The sequence below is a fragment of the Benincasa hispida genome, chromosome 9, assembly GCF_009727055.1.
Source record: "Benincasa hispida cultivar B227 chromosome 9, ASM972705v1, whole genome shotgun sequence".
In the NCBI taxonomy this organism is placed as follows: domain Eukaryota; kingdom Viridiplantae; phylum Streptophyta; class Magnoliopsida; order Cucurbitales; family Cucurbitaceae; genus Benincasa; species Benincasa hispida.
In genome coordinates this window covers 63226722-63241963 of record NC_052357.1, presented here as the reverse complement: position 1 = coordinate 63241963, position 15242 = coordinate 63226722, and the positions used below count along the sequence as shown (strand labels likewise).

At 31.8% G+C, this 15242-nt stretch overlaps 2 protein-coding genes across 2 annotated transcripts; both read right to left on the bottom strand.

Moving 5' to 3' along the window:
* Positions 1-3344: 3344 nt before the first annotated feature.
* Positions 3345-7118, bottom strand: LOC120086831 (SPX domain-containing protein 2-like). The gene is made up of 3 exons (XM_039043636.1): positions 6329-7118; positions 5456-5582; positions 3345-3931 (listed from the first exon to the last, which is right to left on the bottom strand). The coding sequence occupies exons 1-3, from the start codon at positions 6590-6592 to the stop codon at positions 3543-3545; spliced, it is 780 nt and encodes a 259-aa protein (XP_038899564.1). The 5' UTR covers positions 6593-7118; the 3' UTR covers positions 3345-3542.
* An 837-nt stretch (positions 7119-7955) lies between these two features.
* LOC120085151 (TSET complex member tstD) lies at positions 7956-11176 on the bottom strand. Its single transcript, XM_039041027.1, has 5 exons — positions 10969-11176; positions 10513-10626; positions 9067-9146; positions 8809-8933; positions 7956-8426 (listed from the first exon to the last, which is right to left on the bottom strand). Exons 1-5 carry the CDS (start codon positions 11019-11021, stop codon positions 8355-8357), a joined length of 444 nt encoding a protein of 147 aa, XP_038896955.1. The 5' UTR covers positions 11022-11176; the 3' UTR covers positions 7956-8354.
* Between the last annotated feature and the right edge of the window lie 4066 nt (positions 11177-15242).

The window sequence follows — 15242 nt, the reverse complement described above, 5'->3', positions numbered from 1 at the left end:
GTTCAAGTGATAACCTGAAAGGTCTATAGTATACGGATAAAGTTGGGTATCTTAGTCTAGTAACACTATGGATACGATCCACTTTGTAAGCGTTACAAACGATTTGATCTATCGTTCATGTAGAGACATGTGAGTGGGGTATCCTATACAATGAGTTTATATAAAACTGGACTATGAAATATTTAATCTCTCTTTGTAATACTGTTGACTGAAAAGATTAATATTTCAAACGATTACCAAATGTAACTCGATTTCAATCCTGAGTGAGTTATGGACTCTTTCTCATGAGGGATTATCTTTTGATTTGTATGGGTGAGAATGACCCAAGTTGCCGACTCAATATGTCTACCATTTTGGGTATGAGACCGAGTAAGGAGCTGGGATGTAGCTACACAAGATGAAATTCACTCCTTCCCGCCTTGAGGGTAAGTAGGTGAGTAGTTCCTTTAAGTTCTGATTCCCCGGACTTTAACAATAGGGCCCAGCCCAAAAGGGACTTAGTTTATGGTTAGACTATAAACAAATTGCTCATTAGAGAATTAGTGGTACTTAAGGATAGAGAGATAATTACAAGGGTAGAACGATAATTTGACCCAACTATAATTACGAACAACTCGTGAAGGATAAACATATTTGTAATGGTTATATCTATGGACGCAACTTTGTCTATTGTGCATAAAAGTGTAACTATGAATCTTTAGTGAAGTTCTATAGTTAATGAATGTTGATTAATTTAATTAAAGAATTCAATTAATTAATCTCGAATCATTGGAGCTTATAATCTATAGTTCATTAGGTCCCTACTAGCTCACCACGGTTGAAACAAGGACCAAAAGTTTTGAATGAATTTAAAACTGTTCAAATTGTTTAGGAAAATATATACAGAAATTGTTATTAATATAAGAGGCCGTTTGGATTGAAGTTTTCTCAATGCCCGAGAATTAAGGATGTCTGGGAATTATATGTCTGGAAATAAAATTATTGGGAATCAAGAATGACTATGTTTGGTTGTACATGTGAAAACAATGTCTGTATGTGTAGTAATAGTATGTGGGAATTTAAAAAAAATTTGAGATTGTGAAAACAAGTCTAAACGATCGTTTCCAAAATACTATACGATTGCTTATATTATCTACACGATCGCTGAGTAACAAATTGCTATACGATCGCCTACCCAATGCTATACAATCGCCTACCAAATGCTATACGATCACTTACCAAATGCTACACAATCGCTGAGGTCGGCTACACGATCGCTTAGCTCTGCTACATTATCGCTAACTATCAAAATGCTATATGATCGTCTACCCAATGCTACATGATCGCCTACCAATGTTATATGATCGCTTATCAAATGCTACACGATCGCTGAGTAACAAAATGCTATACGATCGCCTACACAATGCTATACGATCGCCTATCCAATGCTATACGATCACTTACCAAATGCTATACGATCGCTTACCAAATGCTACACGATCGTTGAGTAACAAAATGTTGTACGATCGCTCACACACTGTTATACGATCGCCTACCCAATGCTATACGATCGTTTACCAAATGCTACACGATCACTTACCCAATGTTACACGATCGCTGAGTAACAAAATGCTATACGATCACCTACCCAATGCTATACGATCGTTTACCAAATGCTACACGATCGCTTACCCAATGCTACACGATAGCTGAGTAACAAAATGCTATACGATTGCCTACCCAATGCTATACGATCGCTTACCAAATGCTACACAATCGCTTACCAAATGCTACACGATCGTTGAGTAACAAAATCTATACGATCACTTGCCTAATGCTATCTGATCGCCTACCAAATGCTATACGATCGCTTACCAAATGCTACACGATGCTTACAAAATGCTACACGATCGCTGAGTAACAAAATACTATACGATCGCCTACCCAATGCTATACGATCGCTTACCAAATGCTATACGATCACTTACCAAATGCTACACGATCGCTTAAAAAATGTTACATGATCACTGAGTAACAAAATACTATACGATCGTCTACCCAATGCTATACGATCGCCTACCAAATGCTATATGATCGCTTACCAAATACTACACGATTGCTTACAAAATGCTACACGATCGTTGAGTAACAAAATGCCATACGATTTTACGGCTGGAAGGAAGAAAAATCGTGGTAAGAAGCGGTAGAAGAAATGAAAACCCATACTTCTCAATGGGTATGCAATTCCTTCATTTGTGTGGGTAAAAGATACCTAGGAATTGTCTTTTCCAAGATAAATAAACAAATCCCACCAACCAAACATGGGCTTTGTAAACCCATTCCCACACGCTTTTCCCTTATAGTGATACATTATAATATATAGTTAATTATAAATATGATTTATAATTACAACTATATATTAATTAAGAGAATTAATAGGATTCAAACAGTTAATTAATATAAATTAAAAACTATAAATTTAAAATTAATGTGAATAGGATTCATATTAAACTATAGGCTACGAGAGATATGTGCACTTGAATATGATTCAAATGTTTAATTAAATATTAGATATTTAATTATTATTTAAATTAATTATTAATTTAATATTATTTTATTTTAATTAAATAAAATTAATTTTAATTTAATTAAAAGGATAACTCGCAAGGGAGTGGGGAATGGAGAGTGGGAACGGATTTATAACTTCCTTCCTTTCATTATAAGGAGTGTATGTTGTTATGTAGAGATCCATAAGTTTTTTTTTTTTTTTTTTTATCTTTTTTTTCTTTTTCTTTCGTTTTTCTTTATAGAAAACAAAAAACTCCCTCATTGCTTTCTCTTTCTCATTTTTTTTCTCAACATATAGAGAAGAAGTTTCTCTCTCAATTACTAGCGAGGATGGCCATTTTGAGGCATCTTGTAACTGTGTATTGGAAATTTGGTGAAGAGAGTTTTTCATAGGGAAGAACTATTTTGTTGTATAATTCTGTGTCTTCGTCTTCCCAATTTCAAAACAAAAGTGACAAATCGTTTCCGTTGCGAGATCTGATCCTTCAAGTATGTGTTTAGAGCTGTGTAGACTAGAGAGGGAAAAGGATGATGAGTAAGAAATAATGAACACTATAACAAATAGATGTTACATGGTAACAATTGATATAAAGTAGATATCAAATGAAGAAATTTGGTGGTGGAAGTAGTGTCTATAGGAATAATTTTCAAAAACAAAAAATCAAAAACCAAATAGTTACCAAACGAGGTTTAAATAGTTACCAAATGAAGTATTAAATTATGCTCGAAATATCATCTCAATCACAATTTCAAAAGCATAAAGAAAAGAAAGATAAAAGGCAAAATGAATACACACATATACATGCACATAATGAAAATGGAGTTCATTCACTTGGAACAAAACTATAGTAAAGAGAACAATGAATTAAAAGTAGATTACAAGCATAACAACATATAGTTTTCACTTCTGTATATCACAAACGACAATTTGGATTCAATTTTGCAGTACTTGTGAAGCATAAATGGCTCATATTTTCATCTCCCTTTGATGTCGATCAAAGCCATGAGAAGACATCAATTGTTGAGCTTCCACCCCTAATCTCCTTCAGAACATTCAGGGCCGATAACGTTAACTTCATGTACATACTCTCCATGTATTCGATCTCCGCGAGATCGTCGGGAATGTTCAGCAACTTTTCTTTACTGTCCGTCGCAGTTGTCTTCGCCTCGGAGCAACCCCTTTCGTCGTCATTAACCATTTGAGCAGCAGCACAGGACATGTCTTTCTTGAAGAAGAGAAGATCAAGCATAATCTCACATTCTTTCAATAGCTGGTCGAGCACTTCGGTTGAGTAGAATGGTTGGCGTAACACCTTCTTGATGAATGGCATGCGGATGAGCTCGCCGCTTCGCTTGTCGTACTTCTTTAGAATCTTGGCCAGTCCTGTGCTTGATATGTATTGAATGAAGTTTTACAATGAATTAACATTGAACCAGAAGACAAGATTAACTTTTGAAAATAGCAGAAATGGAGTTTTTATATTTGAAAATGTAAAGAATGAAGTTAATTACCATAGTTTGTTACACCACATGACCCTAAAGTCCTAGGAAATCAAATCAAAATAAAAGGTGGATCCTGTGAGTTGATATGGATATACAGACAACTATAAGGCAGTTTTAACATGAAGCACGTCGTAGATTCTCGTCATCTTTCGCTTTCGTGCAAAATCCCGACGAATTAGAAGGATTGGACTTGATGGGGAGCTTGGAATGACCTTTGACACGTCTTCAATAGAAAACTTAAAAGGGGTTCGGAGCGGTTTGGAGTGCTAAGTTGATTATTATAGTCAGTTATTATTATACTCGTTGGGTTATTATAGTCTATGTTTGGAGTATTGACTAATTTAGTCTGGTATAAAATAATAAACATTGTAACAAAAAAGAGAGAGAGATTTCAAATAGTATTATTTTAGTTTATTGTGAGTTATGATAATTGAAAACGTCAATTATTATAATTGGAGGCCCAAAGTCTGAGTGAGCTATAATAGCACATTCCACCTACTTGAAGTTGGGGGCCAAATGACCCTTGATTCGAACTATCATTTATCAAAAACTTGTCATGGAATGCCAAACTACAGCTACACAATATCTTTCACCTCCTTACATCTCGTCCCAATTCAACTATAAATTGTAATATTGGATAGAATATGATCATTATGTCACGTTTGATAACCATTCGGTTTTTAAAAATTAGGTTTGTTTTCTAACAACTTCTTTACCATGGTTTCTATGGTTCTTAATTAAACATTTGAATTTTTAGCCAAATTTCAAAAAACAAATATACTTTCTTAGGCTCTGTTTGATAGCTATTTTTTAATTTTTAAAAATTAAGCATGTTTCTCTCTATTTCTTACCATGTTTTACATCTTTCTTAAGTAAAATAGCTGATTTTAACAAAATTTCAAAAACAAAACCAAATTTTAAAAATTTATTTTTCGTAGTTTTCAAATTTTGGTTTAGTTTTTGAAAATATTGATAAAAAGTAGATAACAAAGCAAGGAATTTTAGAGGCACAAAGGGTATTTATAGACTTTAAATTTCAAAAACCAAATGGTTACCAAACGAGACCTTACTCTTCAAATTTCGATTAGGTTTTTGAAAGAGCTCCTAAAAAGTAGATAATAAAACAAAGAAATCAATAGGTGGGAAGTAGTGTTTATTAGCTTGATTTTTACAAAACCAAATAGTTAGTAAATGATATCTTAAAAAAGTAGTTTCTTGAAATTTGAAATTTTGCTATGAATTCAAATATTTCCTTAGAAAATATGAAAATTATGGTAAAGAAAGGGTGAGAAAACAGATCTTGAAGGTTCATAACATCAAAATATTTGCTGAAGAAAGGCAACTTCTAAACAGCAAAGCCAAAGCAAGCTTTAAAAAGAAAAAGGAAAACAACAGAAACACCAACCTGTGTAATTCAAAGCACTATAATTCTCTAACAAAACCATCTCTCCATGGAAATCCACAATGTCTCTCCCTACTTTCATCAGCATTTCATTCGAATCTCCGACCTTTGCGACCTTCTCCTGCAACAACTGCATGCTCGACCATGTCGTAAACACGTAAATCAAATGTAAAAAACTAAGGCAAAAGAGTAAGCTTTCTAAACTAATTACAGATGCATAGCCGACCAACTATTCAAGTAACTTCCATTCGCAGTGATTTACAGAAATTTCACTTGAGTTTGAAAGAGTCTGAAAGTGATTGAAAGATAGATTTACCACTGAGCTAACTAATAGTCTTGATACTATGTCAGTTATATATATATATATATATAAACATAAAGTTGAGGAGGCAGACCTATACTAAATTTGTCGGTGCTTACAACAATTTTTTAAAACAAGTTTCACAGTACAATAAAGTGTAAGTTTATAGAAAAGTGTAAATTTGTTAAAGACAACTAACACCAAAATTTGAATTTCAGAATCCACCTAATATTGAACTTCCCCAACACTTGTCCTCTCCAAATATTCAAACTCAAACATCATTGCAACATGCTTCCAACACATCATATGTCAAAAGTCAGATAATACTTGGGTACATCTCAAGATGCACTCATTTTTGTGTATCCCTTCTCATCATTCATATTAAAAAAATATATTAAAATATTCTAAAAAGAGAAAAAGCAAAATTTACCACATGACAAGTTATGATCGAACAATTTGGTGGAATGTACAAAGATAGATGTTGTCCACCATAATAATGATTTATCATGTTCATTTTTTTAATTTAGAAAAAAAAAAAAAAATACACACACATGGAGAGAAAGAAAGTGAATTACCCTCCACTTAATAACATAATACTCTTCTTTGCCTTCAAAGAATTGATTGAACTTATCCAATTCTTCCTCAAGCAATTTGAGAAAGGTTTCCATGGAAGCTTCTCCATCTAACTTTAAGCGCTTAGGGTTTCTTCCACCATCTTCTTCATCATCAGGGTACATCATTTTCAATTCCTTCTTCAATTCCTTATAAGAAATGTATTCATCTCTCCACTCTGGCAAAGTAGATTCAATCAAATTGCAAAGGATCTTCCAAAACTTCATAATTGGTTCAGTAAAAAGTTTCAAATTCACATAATTATAGAGTGAAATCAAACAGATTTATAATCAGAATTGAATAAATAAATAAAAGAAGAAAAAGTTGATTGCATAGAGAAAAATGGGGGATTCTAAGAATATGCCCTTTGTGTGTTGAAAATGAAAGGGATATGAAATGTTTGTTTTGGTCAGTGAGAAAAGGAAGAAAAAAGAATGGTGGAAACAAGGGGAATTAACAAGAGCATATTATGGTTGCCGAATCTTGAAGGATGACTTTTTCTTTGGTAAAAATAACAAACAATATATTGATTTCAAGAGTTAAGACGGGAAAAAAGAAACCTACAAAAGAGAAGAAAAGAACAAAGAGATAGACACAAAAAGAGGTGAAAATGAAGAGAAATTATAGTCTTTGATGATTCAAAGTCCTTCCAATGCCTTTCTTTTAAGCTTAAAGTTGGAGTTTTCTGTTCTTTCTGTGGGTGGGGAGTGTGAGTAGGAGGTTTTAGTATTGGATTTTTCTCTCTATTTGAGTGTAAACATTATTAGTACAACCGAGTTTACATATGTAGATTTAAATAGGAGAAAGAAGTGTATGTTAATTATCGCTTAATTATGTTCATGTCGCCTCTTTATTTGAGTTCATGTTGATGGATTTTTCAATTTTTTTAATATTAATTATAGGCAACATGAGCATAGTTCAACGATAATTGACATTCACAATTTTTCCAACTTTGCAAATATGGGAATGACAACTTGGACCTTCAAGTCATGAAAAGGAGTTTCTTTTTTTCTTGAAAAAGAAAAATGGGCATTTTCTTTAACTAGTATATCAACTAAAATTGATCATAATTTAAAATCACAGTTAAATCACTAATTGACCCAAAAACTTAAATTTATGAATGAGATTAAATTTAATATTATATCATCTAACAAAAAATATCATATTTGTTGATTAACTAACATGAATTTTAAACTAAAAATATTTTTAAAATTCTTCTACTTTGAACAAGCTGAACGTGAGTAAAATACCAACTAATATACTCCAAAATACTAAACAGTCAAAATTTTGAACTAAAAATATCTTTTAAATTCTTCTACTTTGCCACCTTAATGAAAATTAAAATTCTAGATATTTTAGCGTAATTAATTCTGATAGCTTAATCATCCAAAAATACAAGTCACCACATTTTTAACAAAATCTTAATATATCAAGAACCAGAATAAACACTTTTTAAAAGTTAGACTAAAACAATCATTTTAAAAGTTTAGAGACCAAAATAAAACAATATTCAAAATTTAAGAACTAAAATGAATATTTTTAAAAATTTATGAACCAAAATAGAAAATTATTCAAAGTTCAAGGACCAAATTAAGATATAAACCTTAAATATTACATATAAAATAGATGACTACCTAATTTGAACTCATTCCCTCAGTAATCTATCGAAACAATCATCTAACCACAATTATTTATAAATGTCAAAATCACTCTCAAACATACATGCAATCTACCGTATTCTCAAGCTTCCTACCCGGCATGAAAATCTTGATCCAAACAATATCTCCAATTCTTTACACAGCTTCGGGTTCTAACTTACAAACTGAACGGGTCCGGTAAAGAATAGTATGAGAGCCAAATAGAATAGGTAGACAGTAAACATATCAATCATGATGATTATTCCACAGAGCTGAAACATTCTTTGGCATAAGTTGAGTAAAATAGTTGAAAGCAGTAACCAGCAAGATAGTGCAACATCCGTATCATTGATCAAAACTCATTGGGAGGTTTTAACCTTATCAGCCTCTTGATCCTGTCTTTCTCCGTGTTCTCCAAGATGCCCTTCACAAACATCAAAACAGATCAGTAAGAGCACACGTGCAGTCGAAATGTAGCGTTTTTTTTTCCTCTTTTTTTTTTGGAATAGGAAAAAAACATATGTAATAATCTTTCCTCCTTGAAAAATCGGAACTTAAATCGAAAAGCCAAGGATCGAATTGCGACAGAAGAACAGTGCTATATTTTTTGCCCCCCGTAGACACTGTTTCTCTCAAGGGCAATCGGCCAAGAATTTTCTTGAATTGAAGTTCTAAGTTTTTAATATGTCTATCAGTATATCTGGCTGGATTATGAGCCTTGAGCCCCGGGATTTTTGGCTTTTTGCCAGCTTAGCCACAAAACCTACTACAAAGATTCTGAGTGAGGGAGAAAAGGAAGGGCATACCGTCCAGACAATTTCATCCAGGCACAAACAAATCTTTCCATATTTGTCAAGAAACAAGCGCTCAGTTGGAGATTTCCCACAGGCATCCTTTATCGCTGATGTTATTACAAAGATCACTTCTGCCACTTGAAGAAGTGAAAAGAAATTAACGCAGAGGGTACATAACAAAAAGAACAAGTTAAAAATAATAATAATAATAACCACTTGGGAGGTTGGGAATTGAGTCCTAAGAAAATGGAAGAATTGACATTTACTTACAAGCTAATTCATCATATTCATCCTTCCCAACAACATAAACTGCAACATCGCCAAGCACAGTGTAAACAATATATACAGACCTGTTACAGAAAGTTAAGTTAGATATCTGAATAGGTAAACCCAGCTACAGTAAAAAAGAAAAAACAAAAACAAAAACAAAAATATCCAATGAGTAGTGCCACAAAATAGAAAGGAAGTATCGAAGTGAATATCCATACTTGGATAGGGAAGTATTTTATTTAGCAGGAAAATAGTTTATCGCGAACATTGGTGACCATTTGAGCTAAGAACACAGCCCTTGTTACTTTTGTACCAGTGAAGGCAGAAGAAGCTAATCCATTGTTATTCTTTCGTTCTTCACAATGAAAGCATGGGTTATCAAATACATACATGCATACATACATATATATATATATAAATCATTCTTTTAAAAAACTTCATTGTGACATAATTTCATTCCAAGTATCCGTGGAATGATGCCTTTGGCAACTGCCAAGTGCCAAGCATTCTAACGGTAGTTCAAGAATCCCCTGTAAGCTTGTAGTCATATTGTAACACTTTTTTTTTTTGGTGGGTGGTGGGGGGTGCTCTTTGAAAAATTAGAAGGACAACTGGATAAACGAGTACTTCAGACCATAACAATAATTAACTAGAAGAAAAATGACATTCTTTTTGAAGTTCAAAATACCCCTGGCACGGGTGGAACCTGAGACCTCACTTTGTAGGTTGAAGAGGATGCAATTCCTAGGTGAACCAAAAGGCTTAGGAAATAGAAGGTACCTACGCAGTTGAAAGGTCCACAAACGGTGGCAACCAATACCATTGATGTTATACATTAGGATTCAGAGCAAGGATGTTGGCTTATGTCCCAATTGATTTATATCGTGCAGAAATAATAATGAAGGTCAAGGGCACCAAATCATGTACAACGTGTTCTTCAAAGAATGGGCAAATCCTTAGGACATTTGATTTATATAGGTGTTGCCACTTGTAGACCAAAGACTTCATCATTCGTATCAGCTTGTCCCTTCTCAACTGTTTGAAATCGAAGGAAATTTTGGTTCTAGGAAATCGTTTCAACTCAAAATCAATGTGATTTTTGGTTAAGTTTACTTCGAAACATTAAATATCCTCCTTTTATTCTTTTTTATCTTAAGATCATGGTTGTTTTTGTTGCATTATTAACATGCAAAAACTAAAGTCCATATGACACTTTATATGTTATTTCATATAATGAGAGGAGTAGGTCATCTATCTTAAGTATGAACTCCCTTGATTTTCCAATGTGGGATAGTCAACAGTACTGGACATGCACAGAATATGAAGGAAGAACCATTGAAATGAAAACTCTTCTCAAGTGTAGCAAAAATTAGTTTTCAAGTATAATGCATCACTGCGAATTACTCAGAATTGCTTCAAAAGAACTTATCGGAAGATTTCACTCACTTGTGTGACGCAACATATAGCTCTTCATTTTTCGCACCTTTGAGATTATCAGCTCCCAGCTTCACTAAAAAGGATCGCCAATGCAATCGCTCCTCTGCCGGAACTCCATGAAACCTAATAATTAAACAAAAAATAACGATCAACCGTTCAATCGCAAGAAATTAGAGTATGTAAGACACTTTTATCCACCTTATCCATCATCATTTCACTCCTAAACACCTATTCTCAATCTAATTTAGATTCTAATTAGAGTACCTCTGAAACTAATCGCACAGTTCATACAATCATTCAAAGCAATCAGCACAGAAAACTACAACAAAGCGCTCAATTACAAAACAAAACCATTCAATTCACACTGCCTAGTTAAGGCAGATCAGAAACATGAAAATCCAGTGAAAAAAAAAAATTGTGGTCGATCGATCGAGCCAGACAGCTTAAGGGCAAAGAAAATGGTACCGTTCGACGAGAATGTTGCCGACGGAGTTGGCGATCAGCACAGCCAACAACATGCCTGATCTTTCGCCGTCAGCTTTCAACTCTTCGATCGGAATTTCGGAAGGAAAAAATCTCGCTAAGGGAATTTGGCCGCCGAGAAAATTCGAAGCTTCGAAATAAATCTTACATTACCAGATTTTCTCTCGCACCTGTTTTTTTTCTCTTTTTCCATCTAAGGCACCAATTAGGGCTTGTTTGGAAACGGAGATAGTGGAACTTGATTTGAGAATTGTGATAGCGTATTCACGTCGAGATCAATATAATCCGGTTTATGACGTGGCTATGACTAAGAAAAATAAATTTTTGAATTCATATTGTCAAAAAAAAAAAAAAATTGGTGTGCTATGGGTGATTTTGGCCCAAAGTGTACGAACGACATTTGGCGAGAACATGAATAATTAGGAGCAATAGTTAGTTCGATTTTGTCGATTTTGGAGCTAATAAAAAACTAAATTGATTTTACATAGAATGGATCCAAACCAATGTCCAACAAAGAACATAACCAATGGATTGAATTTATTTGGATCGGTTTATTATTAATTTGATTCTTGGTTTTTTGACATTTTATTTTTTTCTTTTTCATCCAAATTTTATTTTTATTTCTACTTTGCATTTGAATTGATCTTTTTAATTAAAATTGGACCTGTTTTTTTTATAAAATGAAATCTGACATTTTTGTTTTTTTAGCACTTTTCTAAATAAAAAACATACACGTTCCATAATAATTGTTCTTTTTCTAAACAACAAATATATGTATGCACCATAATAATTAAAATACTAAAAGGTACCTAATGAAAAAAATGTATATATACACCATTGGTTCGGTTCAATTTTGATTGATTTTTCTAATAAGGAACCGATCCAAACCAATACTTTTTTATTTTCTCCAAATACAAATCAAGATGTCCAATTTTATATTAAAAAAATCAAACTAACCATTGGATCAACTTTGATTAATTTGGATTTTCAGTTTTTCGGTTTGTTGTTGCACTCCTATGAATAACAAAGTTGAGAAAATAGCATGATTCGGGTCAAGGTAACAACTTAGGACCAAAATAAGTTTAGGAGAAGGAGTTGACTTGGGACTTGGCCCAAGCCTCAACAAATGCCTAATGGGGCATGCCTTATGCATGCCCCTACCCAAGTGACCAATGTGGGCCTAAAGGAAATTGGACGAAATAGCAAAATTTTGGATTTATTTGGATTTTTGGCAAAATAAAAAAATAATAATATTTTTGAAAAACGTGTACCATTCACGTGAGGGCATTTTTTATAATACCCGATTTGTCTTTTGTGTGGTCTTCCATAAAAACTATTGAATCTCATTGCTCTAGCGTGAATCAATCTGGAATGGAAATATAGTGTAATTGAGTTGATTATTAGTTTCGAACCCTACGGATGTTAGAGAAAAAAGTGGTGCATTCTTTGCCCGATTTGAAATTTGAATTGGTGGTTTTTTCTCGGATTTAATTTCCATAACCACTTTTCGAATCCATTGAAAAAAATCAATCTCATATCTTTATCTCTCCGTTTAAATTTCAATTTATTGTAAATATTTAAATTTTACATTATTTTTTTTATTAACTTATTGGATTGTTATTAACATATTTAATTCCAATGGAATGATTTGTCAGTTTTAACACTTATCATATTATTATAGTTATGTTTATATCAGTTTTCACCAATTAACTAACATATGATTAAATAGTAATATGAAGCTACGAGATTTAACTAATCTTGTAATTGTAATATAAACTTATGAGATTTTAACCATAATTTTTTTTGTGATTTGTTATTATAACAGAATCTTGTATCTTCCTGATTTTTCTCCATCTATATCTATCCAAATCTATCTTTTGTTATTATATTCTATTTTATCTTATTCTTTTTCGATTTATTTGTACATTTTCTTATCAAATTCAGTTTGATCTTATTCTTTTTCGATTTGTTTATAAATTTTGTTATCAAATTTAGTCTTTTGTAACCTTCTATTTTTGAATTCATTCAATTTTATCTAATTATTTTTAATTTTTGTTATATATATATTTAGAGACTTATATTCTTATCATGGTTTTTTTTTATTTCAAGCATTTTTCGTTTATATTATTAATATTTATATTTTTTAAAATATAATATAATAATATAGTAATACATCATCGATATGTAAAATGTATTATTTTTAGATATTGTGAATTTAAATTAGTTATATCAAATTATTGGATTTTGTTTTGTTTTAATTTTGTATTTTAGTGTCAAAAAACTGATATAATTGGGAAGATAATCAATTTAAATTTATTTGACAAGAGATTTGAAATTTGTAAATTTTAAATTCAAGAGGGAAAAGTATTAGAGTTAACCTTAATTGGAATTATATATATATATATATATATATGTATATGTATATGTATGTAAATCCATCAAATTTCTGTAGAATTTGAAATGTCTAGATTTTGTTTTAGAATTCAATTTTAATATAATTCAAATCAATAAAAAGTAAACAATAAATAAAAGAATAAAAGAAAAGAAAAAAAATGTAACCTACGGGCGACAACTTCTCTCCCTTCCCACTTTTGTTGTTCTATCATTATCACAATGGCATACCATACCACCAGGTTAGGGTATTTTTCTCACTTTTTTTGTTCGTTCATGAGTCTTAAGATAGCCATACAACTCCCATCTATGATTTTCTTTTCTTCGATTGTTTCTTCTTCTCTATGACAGTGTGTATGTGGTCGCCTAATGAAAAGGAAAATCGAAGGAAGAGGCGTTGTGCTACGTATTTATTTGTAAGTGAGGGCAGTTTTGACAATTTGTCATTATTATTTTTAATTATTTAATTCAAATTTTCCATTTTCACAAATTTGAAATTTTTTTGCTATTTTTCCAAAGGAAAGCGAGGTCCTCAACATCGGCCTTGGCCGAAGCCAATCCAATAAATTGCCAAGGCACGCCGAAGCCAACCCTAGCAAATTGCTAAGGCACGCCTCTTCTAGTCCCAAGCCCAACAAGTTAAAAGGGAAACCTAAAGTAACTCGGAAACCGTAAGGGGAAGGTTTCAAGGTCAACTACATCTATATATACATCAAGATAGCTCCAAGGAAAATAAATCCATTCCAATACTCAAGCATTAGAGTTTGTGTGACAAGCATCACGGTATGTAGATCTTTTCATCTTACAAGTCACGTTCTTCCCCAAATTACAAATTTACAGTTGTTGCCACCTGAAAGTCAGGTGCATCTTTCCCGACCCAAAATTTGGTATCAACAATAGGAATTCTTTATTTCTTTTTTATTAAAAAAATGATAATAAAGACTATTTAAACTCGGTTTATTAACTATTTGACTTTTTATATTTTTTTATTTGAAAATTAAGACTATAATCACAACTTCTGTCAATTGGTTTCTATGTTTTGTTGTCTACATTTTAAGAGTGTTTTCAAAATCAAAACCAAAATTTGAAAACTAAAAAAATATTTTTGTTTTTAAAAATTGGCTAAGAATCCAAATGTTTAGATAGGAAGTATGAAAATTATGAGTAAAATATTAGGAGAAAACAAACACAAATTTCAAAAACCAAAGACCAAGGCCTCGTTGAATAATCATTTGTGTTTTGGTTTTTGATTTTAAGTTTTTGATAATTAAGTCATAAACATATCTTCTATCTATAAATTTCTCCCTTTGTTCTATACTTTTTACGAATGTTTTCAAAAATCAAGCCAAGTTTTGAAAATTAAAAAAAAAATCGTTTTAAAAGTTGTTTGGCTAAAAATTCAACTTTTTTATTTAAGAAAGAATCATACTATTGTAAAAAAATTGAGAGAAAATAAACTTTATTTTCAAAAACAAAGAACCAAACTTACCCAAATGGTCATCAAATGGAACCTTGATTTTTTTATTTTGGTTTTTGAAAATTAAGCTTACAAACTCTACTATTAGCAATTAATTATTTATTTTGTTATCTACCTTGTAAAAGAAAACAAAAAACAAAAATAGTAATTTTAAAAAAAAAAACATTTGACTAATAATTCAAGTGTTTAGTTAGAATCCATAAAAATCATGGTAAAGAAGTTGTAAAAAAACAAATATAATTTGTAAGAACCATAGTTCAGTTTTCTTCACTCTCCTTACATGAGTGGTAATCATCCAATTTTATCCATTTTAAAAAATGTGACTCAATTTTTTAAATTACGGATAGAAAGTCAATATATGATAAAATGAGATAAATAAATTTACAAG